This window comes from Lontra canadensis, unplaced genomic scaffold (genome assembly GCF_010015895.1).
Source record: "Lontra canadensis isolate GAN:19392208 unplaced genomic scaffold, GSC_riverotter_1.0 scaffold13, whole genome shotgun sequence".
Classification (NCBI taxonomy): domain Eukaryota; kingdom Metazoa; phylum Chordata; class Mammalia; order Carnivora; family Mustelidae; genus Lontra; species Lontra canadensis.
This window is the reverse complement of record NW_022631007.1, coordinates 705,386-726,710: the sequence shown is the minus strand read 5'-3', so window position 1 is coordinate 726,710 and position 21,325 is coordinate 705,386. Positions and strand designations below refer to the sequence as shown.

At 49.8% G+C, this 21,325-nt stretch overlaps 2 protein-coding genes across 2 annotated transcripts in view; one reads left to right on the top strand and one right to left on the bottom strand.

Annotated features, from left to right (window-relative positions):
* The window catches only part of FEV (FEV transcription factor, ETS family member), a 3,705-nt gene extending 2,905 nt beyond the window's left edge, over positions 1-800 (top strand). The window contains exon 3 of the mRNA XM_032857959.1: positions 211-800. Within this exon, the coding sequence (XP_032713850.1) occupies positions 211-800 (590 nt within the window). The remainder of the gene's footprint in view (positions 1-210) is intronic.
* Positions 801-18,504: 17,704 nt separating this feature from the next.
* CDK5R2 (cyclin dependent kinase 5 regulatory subunit 2) lies at positions 18,505-21,014 on the bottom strand. The gene has a single exon (XM_032857230.1). The coding sequence runs from the start codon at positions 20,814-20,816 to the stop codon at positions 19,704-19,706; it is 1,113 nt and encodes a 370-aa protein (XP_032713121.1). The 5' UTR covers positions 20,817-21,014; the 3' UTR covers positions 18,505-19,703.
* Between the last annotated feature and the right edge of the window lie 311 nt (positions 21,015-21,325).

Below are 21,325 nucleotides of genomic sequence, written 5' to 3'. Positions count from 1 at the left end.
CGGTCAACCAGGCACGGGACGGGGGAGGCAGGAGGGAGGGCAAAAGGGCCAGGGGCTGCAGTGGCGCCCGGCTACCCTGTCCCTGCCCAACGCGCCCTTTTCCCCTCCCCGACGCCGGTTCCCACCCTCCCGCTCTGTCTGCCGCCTCACCTTTTGCCCTCCCTCCTGCCTCCCCCGTCCCGTGCCTGGTTGACCGCCCCCTCCCCACAGGCAGCGGGCAGATCCAGCTGTGGCAGTTTCTGCTGGAGCTTCTGGCGGACCGCGCCAACGCCGGCTGCATCGCGTGGGAGGGCGGCCACGGCGAGTTCAAGCTCACGGACCCAGACGAGGTGGCGCGGCGCTGGGGCGAGCGCAAGAGCAAGCCCAACATGAACTATGACAAGCTGAGCCGCGCGCTGCGCTACTACTACGACAAGAACATCATGAGCAAGGTGCACGGCAAGCGCTACGCCTACCGCTTCGACTTCCAGGGTCTGGCCCAGGCCTGCCAGCCGCCTCCCGCGCACGCCCACGCCGCCGCCGCAGCCGCCGCCGCCGCCGCAGCCGCCCAGGACGGCGCGCTCTACAAGCTGCCTGCGGGCCTCGCCCCGCTGCCCTTCCCGGGCCTCTCCAAACTCAACCTTATGGCCGCCTCGGCCGGCGTCGCGCCCGCGGGCTTCTCCTACTGGCCGGGCCCGGGCCCCGCCGCCACCGCCGCCGCCGCCACCGCAGCCCTCTACCCCAGCCCCGGCTTGCAGCCCCCGCCCGGGCCCTTCGGCGCGGTGGCCGCCGCCTCGCACTTGGGGGGCCACTACCACTAGACGGGGCGGCCCCGTGCCGCGCGGCCTCTCCCGGGCGCCCAGAGCCTCGCTCGGTCCCATCCACACCCGGGAAAGGGGCCGGGAGCCTCCCCGACTGTTCCTTTGATCTTAGATTTTCCTCCGTCGCAGCACCCAGCCCCGGGGGGAAGGGACCTGAAGCCTCCTCTGTCTTCTTTTAACTTTGGATTTGCCACCGCCTCCCGCCACCTCGTTGTAACCACCCCCCCCACACACACACACCGGCTTTCTTTAACCTCCATCTTCATGGCCCCAGAGCCCTCAAGGGGGTTGCGGGACCTCCCGTGTCTTTTTCTGCCCTCCACCTGTACGTCTGCCTGGCTCCTGGAAGCCCCTTCCGTTATAACCTCTCTTTTTCGAATTCCAAGTCTTTTCTCGTTTTTTCTTTCTCCTACCGAGCTGCCCCGTCCTAGAGTGATAGCGGCCTCACACAGCCTACCTGCTCCTTGACCTCCGGGACTTCACCGGTTTGGTGAGGCTCCCTGCCCCTGGGACTCATCTAGGTAGCTTCCGCGCCCTCCCTTCCTCTCTCTCCCTCTCTCTCTCCCCCTCTCTCTGGATGGCCTGGTGTGTTTCTATTCCCTTCCAGACCCATTAAAGCTCCCAAGTTCCCTACTGGCTCCTCTTTGTGTTCTTTGATGCACCCGAACTTTTTTTCAGGGGGAAAGGAGATGCCCAGCTTAGGCCTGAGCAGAAAGGCTTTACAAGGAGGAGTTGGAGAGAATGAGGCCAAAGCCGACTTGGGTGCTACAGGGGGCAGGGGAGCCTCTGGAGGGTGGGCTCAGCCCAAGAGGGAGACCGCCCTAATGCAGCAGCCCCACCGGACTGACCGCGGGTTAGTGGACTCCAGCCTGCCTCACCCTGCCTTCCACCTGCCCCTTCACCTCACCCCATCCCACCCTCCATCCCAGCCTGTCTCATATGCAGGCCGTCTCAACCTTTCCTGTCTCCAGTTCGTCTCCTTCCCCACCTGCCCTGCCCTCCCCAGCCGACCCTCTCTTTGACTTCCTCTCGCTCTCCTTCACAACCCACCCCCCCCCGCCCCTCTATCGCCAACGCTATCTCTTCTGTGGATCTGCATCCTGATTTTCAGAAAGACCCCCCTCCCCTCCTCGGGTTCCGCACCCTCTGTGGCTTGGTGAGGCACCCTCCTTCTCTCGGGTGGCGCGCGCCCTCTGCTGGTCGGAGGAGGGTAACCCAGGGCCGGGTTTTAACGCTACGTCCGAACTTAGCCTTGGTGAAGCCTCAGGTGTCCCATCTCCCCGCGTCCAGGTGGACCCCCACGCTTCCAGGCTTTCTTTGATCTTCAAAGAGGAGGGCAAAGGGGAACCTCGGCCCTGCCTCCCTCAGGAAGTCCTGGAAGTGGCTCAAGTGGGTCATTCTGTTGCTCGCCCCGCTTTTTTTTTTTTTTTAAGATTTTTATTTATTTGACAGATCACAAGTAGGCAGAGAGGCAGGCAGAGAGAGAGAGGAGGAAGCAGGCTTCCCACTGAGCAGAAAGCCCGACGCGGGGCTCGATCCCAGGACCCTGGGATCATGACCTGAGCCGAAGGCAGAGGCTTTAACCCACTGAGCCACCCAGGCGCCCCCAAGTGGGTCATTCTGTTGCCCGCCCCGCTTTTTAAAAGATTTTATTTATTTGAGAGAGAGAGTGCGCCTGAATGGAGGGAGGGGCAGAGGAAGTGGGACAGCAGGCTCCCTGATGAGCGGGGAGCCCGACGTGGACTTCATCTCAGCACCCTCGGATCACACCCCCTTAATGCCGAAGGCAGACGCTTAATGGCTGGGCCCTTCATCCTCCCCACCTGGAGGTCCTTCTGAATCCTGCACGCACTGGGACCATGGCCTTTATGCTCTCTCGAGAGGCTTTTTACAAAAACTATTGGCGGGAAAACTGCCTTAAACACGTTCCGTTAGATGAAACAACACCTGGGCAGGTGCGTGAGGCGATTGCTCAGACCTTGGGTTGCACACCAAGGCAAGCCCCCACCCCTTCCCCCATGGTCTTGGTACTTCTTTCCCAAGGTTCCTTTGGGTTGCTGGTTGAGGGAGAACACCCTGGGCTCCCAGAGGAGGCGGAGGAGATCTCCTTGTGTGCTGTGGGTGGGAAGGGGATTACAGATGGAAGGCGCACAATTTGGTACAGGAGGGCTGAGATGTTTTTCCCCAAAGAGTGTTGATGAAGTGATCAAGGTCCACCTAGGGAAAGAGTGTTTATTCTTTTTCATTTTATTTTCACTTAACTTTTTCCTAGTTTTCCAAATAACACATACTTGGCATAGGAAATTTGGGAGATACACACATATGGCCTTCATTAAATATGAGTTGGATGAAGGGGGGAATGAAGCATGGGGGGAAAATGACCTACAGGCCCGTTACACAGAGGTCACTATTCGTATCTCTTTGACATAATCCCTTTCCTTTTCACTATGCCTTTTAGAATTTAATGGCACCCTACTTTAGTCACCTAATATTCTAGTATGAGCTTGTTCCATCTCATTACGCCCTATAGACCTCATGAGGTGGAAGAGCAGGTTCACGCATTCCAAGGGGGCGAGTCCCACGTTGTAAGGGCCTCGGTGACTTGGAGAGAGGAGCAAAGGACCTCTTTGCTGGGGGCAGGAAGCTGGGAAGGAGAACAGATTCACCAGAGAGACAGAACCGAGATCCAGAAAGATCTGGGCTGCTAAGAATCATGGGCTAAATGTAACAAGGTGAACTTTTCTGTCAAGGAGGGTGAGGCCCTGCTCTTAGATCTTTAAATGAAAGGACAGAAGGTCAGAGTGTGAGGCGTGGCAAGAAGTGGCTCAGGAGAGCCTGTGTATAAATTAGTGGCTTCTTAGCATAATATTAAATGGGAGGCTGAAGGTGGAATGCGGAAAAATCATTGTGATCTGAGGTGGGATTGATGGAGCTATGGGAGTGAAGGTGAAGGAAATGACCTACTTGCGCTAGTAATTGTGCCCCGGTATACTGGACACAGTGTTTAGAGAACAATTCCGAGAGAACACCAGATGGAGAACATACAGCATAGTGGGCTCGGGCAGTGAGAAGAGAGAGAGCTGGAGAACCAACGGCAATGAGAGACGTAATGTGGAAATCACACTGGGGAAAGCGACATGAGGGTTGTCCTCAATTACTCAAAGAGCTGGCTTGTAACAGAGGATCTGGATGTATGTGACAAAAGGCAGTATTGGGACGCATGGTAGGAAGCTACGGATAGACAGATGTGCCAGTTTGATCCGGAAGGAAGGCAGTTGTTAGTAATCAGCAGCCCCTTCCCTAGGGGGCTGGGGGAGGCAGGGACAAGGACAACCTTGAGACTCTTCAAGTCCTGAGAGTGAGCTGGTAAGAGTGGGATTTCAGGCACCGTTGAGGAGCCGAGGGGAGGTGCCCCTAGGAAATGACATCCTTAAAGTCACCTGCCCCTCTGTTTTTTCCTACACTCAGGGCCAGTTTGGAAGCTAAGATCCAAGATTGGGAATCAGAAAGCATGAATTCCAGTCCCAGTGTGGCAACTCACTTGCTTCGTCACCTTTGGGCAATCACATCTCTTCTCTGGGATTCCACTGTGTCTCCTTAAAATAATGGGGCTCAACCAGGGATTTGAGAATTCTACTTTGTGGAACCTCAGAGGTCACCTAGGTTCTCTCTGTCCAAAAAGAAAAGAAGTTGGAAAATGACTCTCCAAGGTGATTTCTAAGGTTGTGTCCAGCCCCTGAATCCCATAGATGGGTGTTCTCTTCTGCAGGCCATCTCAGCTCTGGCTATAGCTCTGCCTCGGTGATGTTTCCAAGCCCTGAGCTACTGTGATCTTGAGATGACTCTACTCCACCCCAAGTCCCAAAGAAGCCCACTCTTTTATTTATTTTTTTAAGATTTTATTTATCCATTTGACACAGACAGAAAGAGAGAGAGAGCATATAAGCAGGGGGAGCAGGAGAGGGAGAAGCAAGCTCCTTCCTGAGCAGGGAGCCTGATGCAGGAGTTTGGGGGGCCCAATCCCAGGACCTCAGGATCAAGACCTGAGCCCAAGGAAGACGCTTTGACCTACTGAGCCACCCAGGCACCCTGAAGCCACACTCTTAATACGCTCATCTTCCTGATGATTCAGGTCTGTCCTCATGGACTCTTAACCCCTTGATCCTTGGCCTTCGAGGATCCTGACCCTATCATTGCTTCCCTCTCCCACTCCAAAGTCCAGTTCCTCTTGCATTCCCTGAAGTCCTGAGCCTTTTCTTCATCTCCTTATTCATGTCACTGGTGAAAATATGCCTCAGTCCCCACCTCCCCACTCCTATCCCCTCACACCATTTGCTTCTGTTACAGAGTTTATAAAACACTTACACATCCATTGTTTTACTGGTCCCCTCCAAGATCAGGGAGGAAGACAGGGCAAGGATCGCTTTACCTGCTAGAAGGATAAATAAACCAAGGCACAAGAGGTTAAGAGACTTGGCCAAAGTCTCAGATTTGTTCTAGGACCTGTGTCTTCTGGTTTCTCTCGCAAGTCTTTTCCCAGGGCTGAGTGGTTTCTCCATTGTCCTGAGTGGCCCTTGATCACCTTCTTTGCAGGCTCCTCCCCCACCCCGAGCCAGGATTACACACACCTGCGTCTCCTCCACAGGTGGATGATAGCCTGTGTGCCATGTCACCAAGCTCTGCTTGCAGATGGACTCAGAAGCCTGGATAGCATGTGGCATGAGAACATCTGTGTCTACACCACCTGATACTCGCAGGGTCACAGAGCCACATAGTAGCTCAGGGGACCACAGATAAACATCGAAATGGGCTCCTGTGCTGTCCTTTTCTCAGACCCTTCTGCTTTTCTGGACTTCATCTTTTTCCAACATGTCTTTAAGATGCATGGAACTTCAGGTTGTTTCCCAACCTGTTTATAATCTGTATCAGTTAAACTTGCTGATAATAAGAAGGAGCAGTCCTACCATTCATTGAACCTGACTCTGCTGGGCTACGCCCTATGCCAATGCTTTTCATGTGGCATCTCCTCTGAGCGGTCCACAACCTTGCGAGGTGGGGGTGGTTATCTCCCCTTCCAGATGACGGAGCTCAGGCTCGGAGAAGTCAGGTGGCTGGCCCAGCCCGTGATTGCTGAGCTCAAGTCTTCAACATCACACCAGATTCCCTCCTGCTGGGCCTTCCTGGAGATCCTCTTCCTCATGTGGATGGGACTTGCTGCTTACCCATTGCAGGTGTACTCTTGTCTGATTGCCGTAGCAGAAGGTGTATGGTTATGAAGAGCAGATTGACAGCTTGTCTTATGAGTCCTTATTTAGGGCCTCCATCTGGTAAAGAACAAATCGGAGACTGTTTTGTTGCCCCCTTGTCTTTTGCAAGGCTTCACCTTCTTACTTGTGTTCCTACAAGCTTGGAGTAGATCACTGTACTCTGGGGTGGGGCTGGGGGTCTGACTGTACCTTGACTTTGGTGGCATTTCCTATCTCAGTTTTGTCAGTGGTATTTCTCCCTGACTCTCCTCCGTCTTAGAATGGCAGGTTTCATCTGTAGAGACGAGTGACCCACTGTCCCATTGACTACGACTTTTTCTATTTCTGAGGATTCTCTCACTGGATGCTGCCTGCTATTTCTGTCTTTCCTTTCTCTGTAGACAGGGGCAACATAGTATGGGGGGAGGAACAAGGGCTCTGTGGCTCTGGGCTTGGGTGCTGGCTCCATCCCATACTAGCTGTGTGACCTCAAGCACGTTGCTTTTGTACTTTGTGCAATTATCCTATCTGCAAAATGGATTTGCTAATAATAGAACCTACTGTATAGGGATGAAGGATGAAATGATTACATAAGTACCTTATTACATATATCAGTATTTTCTATTATTAGACAAACCAACAAAACTACCCAAAACGAGGCAAGAACCTGCCTCTTCCCCTCTAGTGCCAATCAGATGCTGCTGTGTGTTACGGGAGGAACTTGAGTGGCCACAGCTACTCTTCTAGGCCAATCCAGACCTTGTCCTGGGCCCATCTGCTGAGCTTCACCAAGAACCAGCCTCTTCACTGGTGATGGGGCCGCACCACTTTGCATGGGTCAGCCTCCTATACTCAGTGCATTCTCTGTTTCTTCTTGCGGTAATACTGAATCTAGAATTATAGCATGTCAGCTAGTTATCAGCCTTGTGACTTTGGAAATTGGTCTATACTCTTTGGAGACTTCGTTTTCTCTTTGAAACTGTGGACAGGGGGCGCCTGGGAGGCTCCGTTGGGTAAGCCTTCGACTCGGGTCATGGTCCCAGGTCCTGGGATTGAGTGCCATGTTGGGTTCCTTGCTCAGGAGGGAGTCTGTTTCTCCCTCTCCCTCTGCCCCCGCTCATGCTGTCTTTATCTCAAATAAATAAATAAAATCTTTAAAAAATAGATAAAATAAAATGTGGGCAATACTAATACTTATTTCCCATTGTCATCATGTAGATTAAATGAGAATAATATTAGCAATATGGGACACCTGGATGACTCAGTCAGTTAAGTGTCTGACTCTTGATTTCAATTCAGGTCATGATCTCAGGGTCATGAGATCAAGCCCCATGTCAGTCTCTGCACTCAAGGTGGAGTCTGCTTGAGATTCTCTCTCTCCCTGTACCCCTCCCCCTGTGCTCTCTCTGTCAAATAAATACATAAATTTTAAAAAGAATAATATTAGCAATAGCACCTAACCTACTTCTCACACTTACCACTACCCAAATAATATTCTAATATTATTCCTCTCAGTGTAGCAGAAATAGCTAGCTTTCCTCCCATTCCCACCCCAAGTTGCATGCTCCTTACTTCACATAGTAGGGTTGTCACTGGGAAGTGATTGCCCAGCCAGGGTCGAATTTTCCAGCTCTCCTTACATTTTGGTGGGAGTCATGTGGCTTGTTTTTGCCAATAAAATATGAATGGAAATGATAGTATGTGTTGCTCGCAGGCCCAAGCCCTTAGAAATGGATGTGCCTTTTCCATACTGTCTTATTTCCTTTCTGCCATCTGGGTTCAGAGGAGAGTTCATTCCTAAGAGAAGGCAGAGCTACCACATGGTTGGATCCTGGTTCCTAAAAACCCCATGGAAAGAAGTCACCCATCAACATGCATTACACTATTCCCTGAAGTTTGCAGGATTTCTTGTTATAGAGACTGACATTACCATAACTGATATCCAAATCACATTGAATCTTTACAACAATCCTCTGAAATAGACATTACAATGTCCCCCACTTCATAGATGTGGAAACTGAGGCACAGAGGGGTTAAGCCTGAAGTCACACAGTGAAAAAGGGCAGAGCAGACTCTGTACCCAGTCTCATTTCAGAAGCAGTGAGTTCTCAACCATTAAGGATGTGAAAGAGCTTTATACACTGAAGCCTCATAGAAATAATAATAATAATAATAATAATAATAATGGCTAATACTTATTGAACACTTACATGCCAGGCACTGTTTAAAGATCTTTATGTTTGAGGTACCTGGGCAGCACTCCAGTGGGTTAACCCCAGTGGGTTAAACCTCTGCCTTTGGCTCAGGTCATGATCCCAGGGTCGTGGGATCGAACCCTGCATCGGGCTCTCTGCTAAGCGGGGAGCCTGCTTCTCCCCACCCCCACCCACCTTTCTGCTTAGTTGTGACCTCTGTCTGTCAAATAAATAAATAAAAATCTTTTTTAAAAAGATCTTTATGTTCATTTAATCCTTATGACCCTCTGTAGTTGCTTCTAATATTATTCCTACTCTGTAGATGAGGAAAACTAAGGCATAAAATGTTAAAGAACTTGCTTGGAGTCACAGTGCTGCTAGAGGTATGATTCAAACCTAGCAGCCAGCTCCTTTCCCCACCCCTTCATCCCTTATCATCTCTCATGGAAGAATGAGTGGATCCTAAGATTCTGAGAGGCCCAGGAAGTGATGGGACTATAGCCTGCGCCCAAACCCCAATCCAACCCCAGGACAAGTTCCAAATCCAGCACTTACCATGGGTTCCAGACAAAGAGAGTGAGAAATGCCTATCAGAAGTCTTGTGGCCAATTGTGACCTTTGAATTTATCTCAAATGACATGATAGAGTAGAAGGAACCCAAATGGACATGGATACAAACCCAGCCTTTGTGTACTCCCGTTGGAACAGAGAAGGCTACTTGCTCTCTCTGAGACTCAATGACCTCATCTGTAGGATGGAGATGCTGATTATGCCCACCTTGTTGGTTTGCTGCAAGGACAGAGCATGTGCCTAAAGAGTCTAGTGCAGAGAGTTGCTTCCCAAGTGTTACTCCCCACGCCCAGCATCAACCAGCTCAGAACACAGAGCTTCCCTGTGAGCTCAAACCCTCACCCACCAGTCTCATCCTCCAATCCTCCAGTCGTGCCTCCTCCAAGTGTACCTACCCTTAGTCTCTTTCCATGAGTCAGAGAAGCTCCTTCCTTGAGTTTCTGAGAGATTAAGGGATGGGGGAGTAGTTGAAGGCGGCTGGAAGGCCAGACCCTGAGCATGAACATCAGGTTCCTTTTTCTGGAAGAGGAGGACATGTTGCTTAGCAACACAGCAGGAAGTTATCAGGGCGGCTTCAGGCTGTGCTGTCTTTTTTATCCTGCAGCATGGAGATGTCTGAGATGACACCAGATGGGGAGATGAATGGGAAAAGCAGGGAAGGGTCTGTGGTCTGAGAGTAACCTCTGGACCTCATCCTCTTTCCCTGTGATTACCATTCCTTTCCCCTTTCCCCTTGGCTTTCTACTTTTAACACACAGAGGCAGAGAGACAAGTTCTGGATCCATCTTGCACACACTTGTATGCAATGACCACATCCATGACCATGCATCTAAAACTCAGGACCACCTTATGTGAACTGCACTTTACAGTTTACAAGACACATCCATAAACAAGATTTCACCCGATACTTACAACAGCTTCTTTAATTCCTTTATGACAGGGGGCAAAGTCTCAAGGTCCCACCATGAGGAAAGAACATGGCCCAAATTTGCTGCAAATCTCAACATATTTCCATTACATGTTGAAGCATGGATGTTAAGACAGGCATTGTCACATGCTTGTGTGCACCCAATTCCATATCCTTACAGTTTGAAGGTTCTTCATGCCTAGTGTCCTAAGATGCCCCCAAATGCACCTGTCCCCCATCCCTGGTCACAAAGCAGGTACAATATAGATGCAAGGTTCAGCTGTTCTTCCCTGCTGGCAAGAGCCAGCCTGGGGCCAGGGGCTCCTTAGAGTGTGGAATCCCAAGAGGGACCTGGCCTGGTGGCCCAGAGGCCTCATCTCAGGAATGCTGCTGGGCTGGGTCTGGTTGGCATAAATGTCTACATACCAGCAGCTGAAGCAAGTCCCTTGGTTGGCATTCTAGAGAGATGCACGTGGGTCCCACTGGAACCTTGCCTGCAGCAAGGAGTAAACACACGTCACCAAGGTCATGGATAGCCCATGGGAGGTCCAGGTCTCCAGAGCTCCCCACTGCCTCAGGGGCCAGCAGAGCTGGTCAGAACAGCCCTGGGCTCTAATCTGGACTGTGTCTTTGTCCCTTATTCTCTCTGTCAATGTTTATTAATAATGCTGATTACCATATCAATGGCTGTTACCCCAACAACAATAATATTGTCAAGCCTGTTGAGCCACAACACATCTGAAATCCTTGTTTCCATCTGATAGATGAGAAAACCAAAGTCAGAGAGGTTGAATAACTTAAATTAATGATCAAATAGGGACTCAAACCTCTGATTCCCAGAATTTTGTTCTGTGTATCACATCACACTGCCTTTACATGTTTGGGGAGAGTGGGGGAGGAGGAGTGGCAAAGGAAAAAATTCAGCCACTCCATCCTTCATCGTCAAACTGCACATGCCCAGGACCGTGTAGGCCAACATGCCTCAGAACAGGCAAATTGAATAATTATTTTGATTAAGGTTTTATCAACTTCCAAAAAATTATTTGAGATGACTTACTATATAGCAATATACACAAAATGGAATGTTCAGTTTTAAAAGACAATAAAAAAGCAGTTGGTGAAATATGAGAAATATTCCCCTAAGTCAAGGACAAGGCAAATCTGTTTTACCCCTTCTAACCTTCCCCCTGCCACCGCTGGACATTCTGCTAAAGTTCCTAGTCAATGCAATAAGACAAGAAAAGATGCATTTTATATGCAAATCTTGGAAAGGAAGATATTAAAATGTCCTTGTTTGCAGACGGTATGGCTGCCAACAGATCCAAATGAACATGACACTAATGAAGCTTGTATATCCAGTAACATATAAGATTAACATACAAAAACGTATGGTTATCTTATAACTCTATGAAAATAAGGGAAATCATTGGGAATACTAGATTTACAACAGCAATAAAAGATATGTTCCTAGAAAACCTAATGAAAAACATGGAAACATCTAAATGAGGAAAACGACTAAGCTCCACTAAGGAATATAAAAGAAGACCTGAATGAAAGGAACACTTAGCCTGTTCCTGGATAGAATGACTCAATATTGCAAAATGTTAAATCTGTCCAAATTGGTCTCCAAGAGTAATACAGTCCCTGACAGGCTTGATTCTAAAGTTCTCCTGGACTATGTTTAAGAACAGCCTAGACAATTTTAGCACAAGAACAATGAGCATACAGCAAAGCTTCACTTATTAAAGGTGTGGTTTGGCATAGAATAGCTAGGTAGACCAACAGAACTCAGTAGAGCTTTGAAACAGACCCATGTATATGTGGGAATTTCATAAAAGATAAAGCTTGCATTCACTATAGGGAAAAGAAAACTGTTCAAAGGTTGGCATAACTCATTATTCATTTGGGAAAACACAGTTAATAACTCTACTTCTAGCTACATGTAGAAATAAATTCCAAAATAGATTAAAGAATGAAAGTATACTTGTATACTTGCTGACAACCAGAGACAAACATGGAAACTGTCACTATTTCACATTTATCGAGACCTGACTTAATGCCAGGCCCTGTGTTAGTTTTCATTGTTTAAAGAAAGGATGTGAATAAGTTCATGTGAAGAGAAAAATTTCCACTAAGTTTCTTATTTGAATAAGGGATAATGGGTCTTCTATGGCATTTATGCCAAAGATAGAGTGTTCTTTAGAGAGCCTTTGAGGGGTCCTTATTAAGAGTGTGTATGCGTGTATCCATGCTCTGTGTGTGTTCATTCACCAAATGGGCTGCCTGTGTGCCCACAGTGCTAGATAGGTATCTAATTTTACTTGTCCAGCATAGGACATTCTTAAATTCTCAGGATTTGGAAAGAGTTTGAGGAAAGGGAAGGGAATGAAGAGACTCTGGAGATATGAGGTGGGGGTAGGGCTGGTCAGCCACTGCCCAGCCTCACTTTTTCCCTTCCTTCCATCCTCCCTCCTTTCCTCCCTCCTACCTACGTTCCTTCCTTCCTTCCTTCCTTCCTTCCTTCCTTCCTTCCTTCCTTCCTTCCTTCCCTCCTTCCTCCTACCCTCCCTCCCTTCCTCCCTTATTTCTCTATTCCTCTTTTTCTTTCTTCATGATTTTCCTTCCTTTTTAAGGTAATAATAATAATATTCATTGTAACAAACTAGGAAACTCAGAAAAATACTAAGAAGAGAGTAAAACGGTTCATTTAAAAATCCCACCACTTAGGGAGAGCAACACTAATATTTTAGTAAACATCTTAAAAGTGTCTATTGCTGCACACATGCACACACACAGACACACACACGCAGAATCATTCCATGCAGATCTATTGACTGCCTACTGTGTGCCCAGCACTATGCTCGGTACAGGGAATCTAGCAGTGAACAAGACAGACATTTTATTGAGAGGATACAAAATAAATAAGCAACAAAAAATAATTGGGGGGGACAAATGCTGTGAAGAAAATAAATCAGGGGTATGTGAGGGAAGGTGACTATGGGGCAGGCTGAGATGAATTCATCAAGAAGAGGTGGCTATTAAGCCAAGATCTGAATGACGTGAAAAGAGTAGCTATTTAAAGATTCCTCTATCTCTCTCTCTAGCTCTTACACAAATACGACCATATTATGTTGTTTTTAACCAGATATTTTCACTCTATCGTGGTCATTTTTCATGTCAACAAATATACATTCATGTGTCATTTTTAATGGCCCATAATATCCCAACAAATATCGATTTATTGCAATTTACTTAATCTCTTACTGTTACATCCAATTTTTTTTTATTATTATAGACAATGTTACAATAAACACCCTTATGTCCTTTCCACTTATTATCTTAGGGCAAATTTCTGGAAATGTGAAGCTGGGTCAAAGGGCACTCTGCCTTTCACATTTTGATCCCTAGCCAAGCAGCTCTCCAAAAAGACTGAACTAGTATATATATATATAGATATATATAGATATATATCTATATATATCTATATATATCTCCCAGTATGAGAAAGTGCACATCTCCTCTTTTTTTTTAAGATTTTTATTTATTTATTTGAGAGAGAGAGAATGAGAGAGATTACGAGGTGGGGAGGGTCAGAAGAAGAAGCAGACTCCCCACTGAGCATGGAGCCTGGTGCGGGACTCAGTCCCAGGACTCCAGGATCATGACCTGAGCTGAAGCAGTCACTCAACCAACTGAGCCTCCCAGGCGTCCACATCTCATGTTCTTATCATGGTTGGCATTTTCCATTTCTATAATCTTTGTCAATATAAAACATGGAATCTCCCATTACTCTTTTGACTTGAATTTCCTGGTCAATGGTGAAGTCTCTTTCTAAGCGTTTATTAATTACTTACATTTTTGGCATGAATGACATCTACATAGTTTCCATTAATTTTCTACTGAAAATAAATTTTGCTGCAAATATGTTCTCTCAGCTTGCCACTTGTCTTTTAATCTTATTTATGGTTGCTCTTTCTCTATTTCTCCAACATTCAAAAGCTGAGATGGAGTCAGATGAATCAATCTTTTCCTTCAAGGTTTATGCCAAAAAAAATATTCAGCACCCAACCCAAGATGTACTATTAATAATACTAACAAATAATTCTTGTTTTCTCTAAGTATTTTTATTTAATATTTGACTATTACCATATATTAACTACTACTTTCTAATTATGCAAACATACTAATACATTTTTATTGTAAAAATTAAATGCCACAGATAAGGTGAATGTCCTCTGGACAAAATCAATCCCAGTTCTTCCAGAAGTCATTTATTAAGAGTGATGTATATCTTTCTCAACTTCTATTACACACACACATACACACACAAAATAAGGTTTAGTTTTGTCTTGCTTTTGCTTAAATTATATTGTACTATACATATTGTTATGCAACTTTCAATGATACTATATGTTTTGTAGATCTTTCCTCAGTACATCTAGTCTAATTCATTCTTTTTAACTGAATAATATAATATTCAGTAATTTGGCTGTATCAAAGCTTATTTAACCCCTAACATACTGGTGAATATTTATGTCATTCTAATTTATCTCTCTCCAAAAAATAACACAATAAAAATATCTTTATCATATCTTTATGTGCACATATTCAAGTATTTCTCCAAGGTCAATACTAGAAATCAGAATTCATGAATACAAAGGTATGCATCTCAATTTTTAGTAGGTACTTTTAAACTGTCTCCTCTTCTTTGGGGGTCCTGGGTGGCTCAGTCAGTTAAGCGTCTGTCTTTGGCTTGGGTCATGATCCCAGAGTCCTGGGATGGAGTCCTGTCCTGGGATTGAGTCCAGCATCAGGCTCCTTGCTCAGTGCGGAGCCTGATTCTCCCTCCGGCAGCCCTCCTCCCCTGCTGGTTGTGCTCTCTTTCTCTAGAATCAATAAATAAAAACTTAAAAAAAAAAAAAAGAAACTGTCTCCTCTTCTAAGGATTTTATAGCTTTTTTCTTTACATTGAAAAACAACAATCTGGAATTTATTTTGGCGGTAAAGAATAAGGAACAATTGACCTTTTTTCTTCATATGAATGACTACCCAGTTGTACAAAATCATGTGCTGACTGATCCGTATTTCCCAATGGATTTGAAATGGTGCCTTTACCATATATTAAATTCCTATGTATGCCAGAGTTTAGCTTTGTAATATCTATTCTGTTGTCTATTCCTAAATCAATGCCATATGTGTTAACTACCTTAGTTCTATAATACATTTAAGTACCTGGTAGGTCAAGCCCTCCATCATTACTCTTCTTTCTTATGCTTTTCTTGATATTCTATGTTTTTCTGAGATCACATGTAATTTTTTTTTTAAATTTTTTTTTTAATTTATTTGACAGACAGATCACAAGTAGGCAGAGAGGCAGGCAGAGAGAGAGAGGAGGAAGCAGGCTCCCTGCAGAGCAGAGAGCCCGATGCGGGACTCGATCCCAGCACCCTGAGATCATGACCTGAGCCGAAGGCAGAGGCTTAACCCACTGAGCCACCCAGGCGCCCCACATGTAATTTTTTTAAGGAGTAAAATGTTGAAAGATTATAATGAAATGGATGATAAGCCCTCTTTCCTTTTAGGTAGTCATACATAAAAATGCACACAGAGAAACTAATTTTATGATTTATGGACTAGAAGCTAAATATCAATCACAGTAGACTATGACCATGGGGTGTAAAGAAATGGGGTGGGGGAAGTCTTAAGAAAAGGGAATAACTATTGTGGGCAGTATCTCCAAATAGAAAGAGACATTAGGAACAGCTAACTACTAAAGAAATAGTGGGGAAAATCCAGGGGGGGGGGGAACCTTGAAAGTTCAAGCTAGATTGAGGGAATTTTAATCCAGACACTAAGAGGTTAAACCTAAGATAGAGGAAAGAAAAAACAACAACAAAAAAAATAGGGGTGGGAGTTGCTGGAGTGAAAAGTTAGCCATCCAGCCTGTAAGTGCAACAGAGAGACTGAGTCCAAATCTCAATAATGTATTAAACTAAGCTCAACTAAAGTATTAAATCCTGAGACTATCCCTATTTTTCTATTTCACATCCAATCTTTCATCACCAAACTGAAACAATTTTTCTACCCCCCATTTATGTGCTGTCTTAGGGTCACTGACAGCAAATTTTATTTAATCATGTATAAAGGGATCAGGAGCACCACTTAAAGTAGGCCTATAAAGATGGTCAGCCCTCCATACCTAGCTGTCACCTGTCTTGGTCATGGTGGCGTGGCTGGAGGGGCTGCTGTGGCAGCCTCTGTTTTCAAAATCTTCCAGAGATGCGCATCTGGGGGCCCAAGGCAGAGTCCCCACAGGTTGAAGCCACAGGATGTCCCCTTAGATATTGCCAGATGCACTGGTTGCTGGGTACTCTGTCTGGCAGGCAAAGCAGTTACCATGACAACCAACGCCCCCACCCCCACGTCTGCCTTTTTTTTTTTTTTTTTTTTTTTTTTCATTTCTCCTTTCCCATTAAATACCAAGGTATTCCAGGGACAGGAAAGCATAGCTGTCCGGACAAAATGTCGTCTGCTCCAGGAGGAGGGGCAGAGAAGTAGGCAGTGGCGATGTGTACATGTTATGTCTGAAGGCGCCTTCATCAGTATAAATGTATATGTACCTGCTTTCTGGGTTAAAATGTATGTCTTTGGTTGTATATCCATGAAACAAATTGTCAGATCACTGTTTAACCACACATTCGCTTTCCTGCTTCCCTCCCCTCTCTGTTGCTCCAGTGCTGGGGGAGTCACTCTAGTAGTCCTTTGCCAAGGAAGTGCTGAGTCATGGCTCCAGCTGGGTTTCTGTATCCTGTTCTCCATCTCCATTCTTTCCTCAGTCGACCCCTCACCCAGGCTGGGCTCTTTCTAGAGCTCTGAGCCCTCTTCACCACTACCCTCCTCAGCCTGGACTCACTTTCCTGAGGTTCACTTCTGGGCAGTAAAGAGAAGGCACCTTACTCTGTTTCTGCACTTTCTCCTTTCTCACCTTGCCTTCTGAGAAGACTGAGACTTTCTCCATGTGACCACCCCTCCCTTAGAAAACAGGAGTCTGAACAGGTTTGACCCAGCAGGCTAATTCTTCCATGTATTCCTCCTCCATGCTGATCCTTCTCCAGTCCTTTACCCCCTAATCGGATTGTGGCAATGTTCATGCTTTGGGGCATGGCAAGAAAAGTGAGATTTATTTTGACACCACGCACTGAGACTTTTTTCTCATTCTAAGTCTCCAAGTGGCAGACCACAGGTTCTTGGAGTGTGTGTGTGTGTGTGTGTGTGTGTGTGTGTGTGTGTAGGAAAGGGAGGATGTTGTGTCTATGGATTCAGGGGCAGTACCTAACGATCCCACCAAGAGCGGGACGTTTGGGGGTCTCGGTAGGCTCTCTGGTTTCTCTTTCCCACCCACTTTAGACTCTTCTAACGCAGAAGTTCTAATAAAGGAGTCTTGCTAACTAGTTCCAAATAAGGCAGCCTAGGATTGTTTCCTCCGCTAGAGTGGGGAGAGTGGAAAGGTGGCCCCGCCCGCTCAGTCTGGTTACTATGGCGACAGCCGCGGGGTGACCCAAGGGCTCCTCCCTCCCTCCTCCCAAACCCAGAAAGATGACGGCACCGCGCTGACTGCGCCAAATTCCAGCCAATGGGTGGCTGCTCCCGCCTTCCCTTCCGCCAACTCTCCCCTTCCTCTCCCCCCTCCCCCCCGGAATTCGATTCACAAATCTGGGCTGGGGATTTCCGGCTCCAGGCAGGGTGCAAGGGCGCTGGGCAGAGGCCGGGGTAGAGTCGCGGTCTGTCCTGTTAGGAGGGCAAATGGAAGCCGGCATTCTTGGGTTCTCGGGCCAGACTCCTGTAATTCACCACCAGAAGAGATCACAACCTACTTTCAAATTATTCGGAAAATCTAGTTGAAGCCGAGCCTGCAAACTCCTCCTGCCCCTACAAGCCCCACCCTGCCCACAGCGCGCCGGTCAGCACCACGGACAGCATACCAGGGCCTAGTCTTCCTTTTGACTCCTCATCTTCGAGGTCTGGCTGCAACTAGGGTCAGAGACGCCAGCACTCTGCTGGAGCCAGGCCTCCTGGGCCAATGAAACTGAATGGGGGCGTTTAGCCACGTGGCTAAGAAGGCATCGGGACAGGAGTCTCAGGCTAAAGAGCTTAGTTCTCTTCTTTCAACCCCTAAGAAAGGCTCCTGTCTCCCAGTCTGCCTGTGTCCTAGCCTCCCTGGGGATAAAGGGCCAGGCCTGAACCTTAAGCAGGGATGGACTTCCCAAGACGATTCTGGGTAGGCGTGTGACTAAAATGGTCTTGAAACAACCAAGGGGATTGGAGGAGGGGTGTTGAGCTGAGTGTGTGTGTGTCAGGTCCCACCTGAGAGTTGTGAGCACAGACTTGGTCAGGCCTCACTAGACTCTAGACAGTATATATAGCAGGGAGAGATGGAGGAAGAGAAAAGCAGTAATCATAACTAGCTAGTTCTACCTCAGTGGTCTACTTTGTAAAGGGTATAACTTTTGCTGTCTTCATTATTCAATCCCTAAATGGCCTGGGCATTAATGAAGAGCTAGGTGAGACAAGATGGATTCAGCTTTATCATCAGGCCTCAACCTTCGGCTACTTAACTCTCTGTAAAATGGAAGCCAATGTGAGGGCGGGATACGGAAAGAGTAGCAGTTCTCAGGGACCCATCCTCCCCAGTAGGCCCGTGGGGGTCCTCCTGCCCTGTGACTGTTTCACTCCTGATCCCACTCCCTCCCTCCTGGGGCCCAAAGAAAGGCCGGCGCAAAACCATCTGCAGGCGCTTCCAGCGCTTTATAGTTCTCTCCGGGACAGACGGACAGACAGACAGTGCAGCCCGCGCCGTCGGCCCGCATCATTGGCACCTTGGACACGGCACCAGGCCCAACCCAGTCCCTGGTACCTTCCCGGGAAGATTCCGGTCCGGCCTCAAATCAGCACCTCAGACAGCTCCCGGCCCAACACCCACCCTCCCCCCTCCCTCTGGAAACAACCAAATAAATTAAAAGGGGAGGAACAAAAACACCTAAAGATACGGAAGAGGGGTACCCCTCCCCCAGAGTAAGAAGAGTTTCGGTCTCCTCCCGCCCTTCCGCTGAGGCGCCTTCGCCGCCGGGATGGCCTCCTAGGTTGATTTTGCTCCCAAATCTCGGCCTCCTGAAGCCGGCATCTCCCTCCCCCCCCCAACTCCCGGCATGCAACACGTTGGAAAAGGTAGGGACAGGAGGTGGGGGTGGGGCGAAGGACCATCCTGGTTGTTGTCTGGGCTCCTGGGGCTGCAGTTTCTCGCCGCACCGAAGTCAGTCCAAATCAAGAATTGATATTCCCTTTGGTCTGGGAAAGGGGATATGAGGTGCTCAGTAGGGGGAAGAAATGCAAGCTGACATAGGCGGGGGCTGGGGGTGAGCAGACAGGAGGGAAGATGGTGACACATGTCAGGAGCAAGGAAAAGAGAACGAGAAGGGGGAGATGGGGACACGGGTGCAGAAAGAGAAAGGGGAAAGGGGGGCAATGATAGTCGGGTAGGGGGTAAGATGGAGACGGAAATACACACCCAAGGTACGGAAAATGGAAAGGCAGAGAGGGAGATGTGAAGGCAGACAGGAGGAAAGATGAAGATACAGGAAGGAGGCGAGGAAACGGTCAAAATCGAGGGAGATGGATTTACAGACACACACGGAAGGGAAGGAGGAGACCCGGGTAGAATTGGAGAGATGGGGGCACAGGCAGACAGAACGGGTGAGGTTGGGAGTCCCCCTCCCGCGCTCATCCCCCACCCCCACCCTATGCCCAGCAAATCCAGAGCCGCGGCCTCAGGCGTCCTGGCCTCCACCTTCCCCTGCGGGACAGGGGCGGCTCCTCCTCCGGCCACGGCACGGAGCGGCGGTAACAGCGGCGGCGGCTTGATGGTCCCGGGGGCTCCGAGTGCGTGTCAGGGGCTGGGGCGGGGTGCGGGCGCGGCCCTTGGGAATCCCTAGCGGTCCAGGTTCATAGTCCAGTGCTTGGCTCCGGTCGCGCAGCTGTCCCTGGCGGCCGAGGAGGAGGTGGGGGCCGCGGGCGCGCCCCCGCTGGGTGGACCCCCGGCGCCCGCGGCGGCCTCGCCCTCGTTCTTGAGGTCTTGAAAGACCTGCGTGAAGAAGTGGGGGTCGGCGTTGAGCCGCAGCATCTGGGGGCTGAGCCGCTGGATGAGGCGCAGGCAGCGTTGCCAGAAGCGCTCCTTGTCGGGCTCCACGAGGAAGGGCTTGAGCGGGTACGAGATCTCGTTGCCCATGTAGGAGTAGGCGAGGTAGAGGCAGGTGAGGAAGGCGGCCTGCAGCTCGGCGGCCGACGCCAGCTCATCCCCGCGCAGCGACTCGCGGCACAGCAGGTACACGAATACCAGGTTGGCGGGCGTAATGAAGGCCTGGTCTTGCCAGCCCTGCAGCAGCAGCGAGCGGTCCACTCCGCGGAACCAGCCCACCAGCTCGCCCGGGCTCAGCTCCTTGAGGCGGTAGCAGCGTCGGCACACAAAATCGCCCAGGCAGCGCAGCAGCTCGCCGGTGGACGCCTGCACGATGACCCGCCGCGGCGAGCCGCCAGGCACCGGCGCCGCCGCCTGAGGGGCTGGGGGTGGCGGCGGCGGCGGCTTTCCCCCGCCCGAACCCGGCGGCGGGGCGGCCGCGCTGCCCCCCGACGGCGGCTCGCAGGTGGCGGCGGCCGCCGGCACGGTGGGCACCGGCACCGCCAGTGGCTTGGTGGCGCCGCCGCCGTCTGGGGGGTCCCGGCCCTTGCGGAGAAGGTTCTCGCGGTTGCGCTGCTGCACCAGGGGGTCTGGGCCAGTGGACGCCGGCTTGGGCGTCACCTTCTTGCTGCCTTTCTTCTTCTTGGCGGACGCGGCCACCAGGCGCTTCCAGGTAAGCGCGGAGATGAGCACGGACGGCCGCTTGAGTCGGCTCTCGCCTTTGCCGCCCTTGCCTGCTAGCGGCGCCCCGTAGCCCCCCAGCGCCTCGTCCCCCGCGGGCGGCGCTTTCTTCTTCTCTTCGGGCAGCCCGCCGGGCCTCCGGCCCTTGGCCGAAGAGGCGGGGGAAAGAGACAGCACCGTGCCCATCCTGCAGAGCGGGGCCGGCGCCCGGGCCCCGGTGGGAACCGCGGGCGGCGCCGCTGTCGCCGCCGCCTCTGCTGCAGCCCCCGGAGACCCGGCGGTGGGGGGCCTAGCCCCGGCCCGGGCGCGGGAACGGGCTGGGGAAGGTGGTTGCTTGGCTGCTCCGCGGCGGTTGCTCGGAGTCTGAGCTGCGCCAGCTGCAGCGTCAGCCCCACCCCTTGGACCCCGTCTTTAGCCGCGCCGCGCCCCGCCTCACGCAGCCAATCCTCGCTCGAGTTGCCCTTCTGACCGGCAGCTCCTGTGGCCAATAGGAGCTCGCATACTAATCTCAAGTCCCGCCCTACCCCCCACCCTCTGTCTCCGGTCCTTTCCCTTCACCAGAAAGGGGAAAGGGGGAGGAGGTGGCCCTGGTTCCAAGGGCCTCCTCAGGGTCAGAACTGGGGAAAGGGGTCTGGGTGCTCCCACTCCCCCTCACATCGCCCCTTCCTCTCCCCCGCAAATCCTTAGGCCCTGGG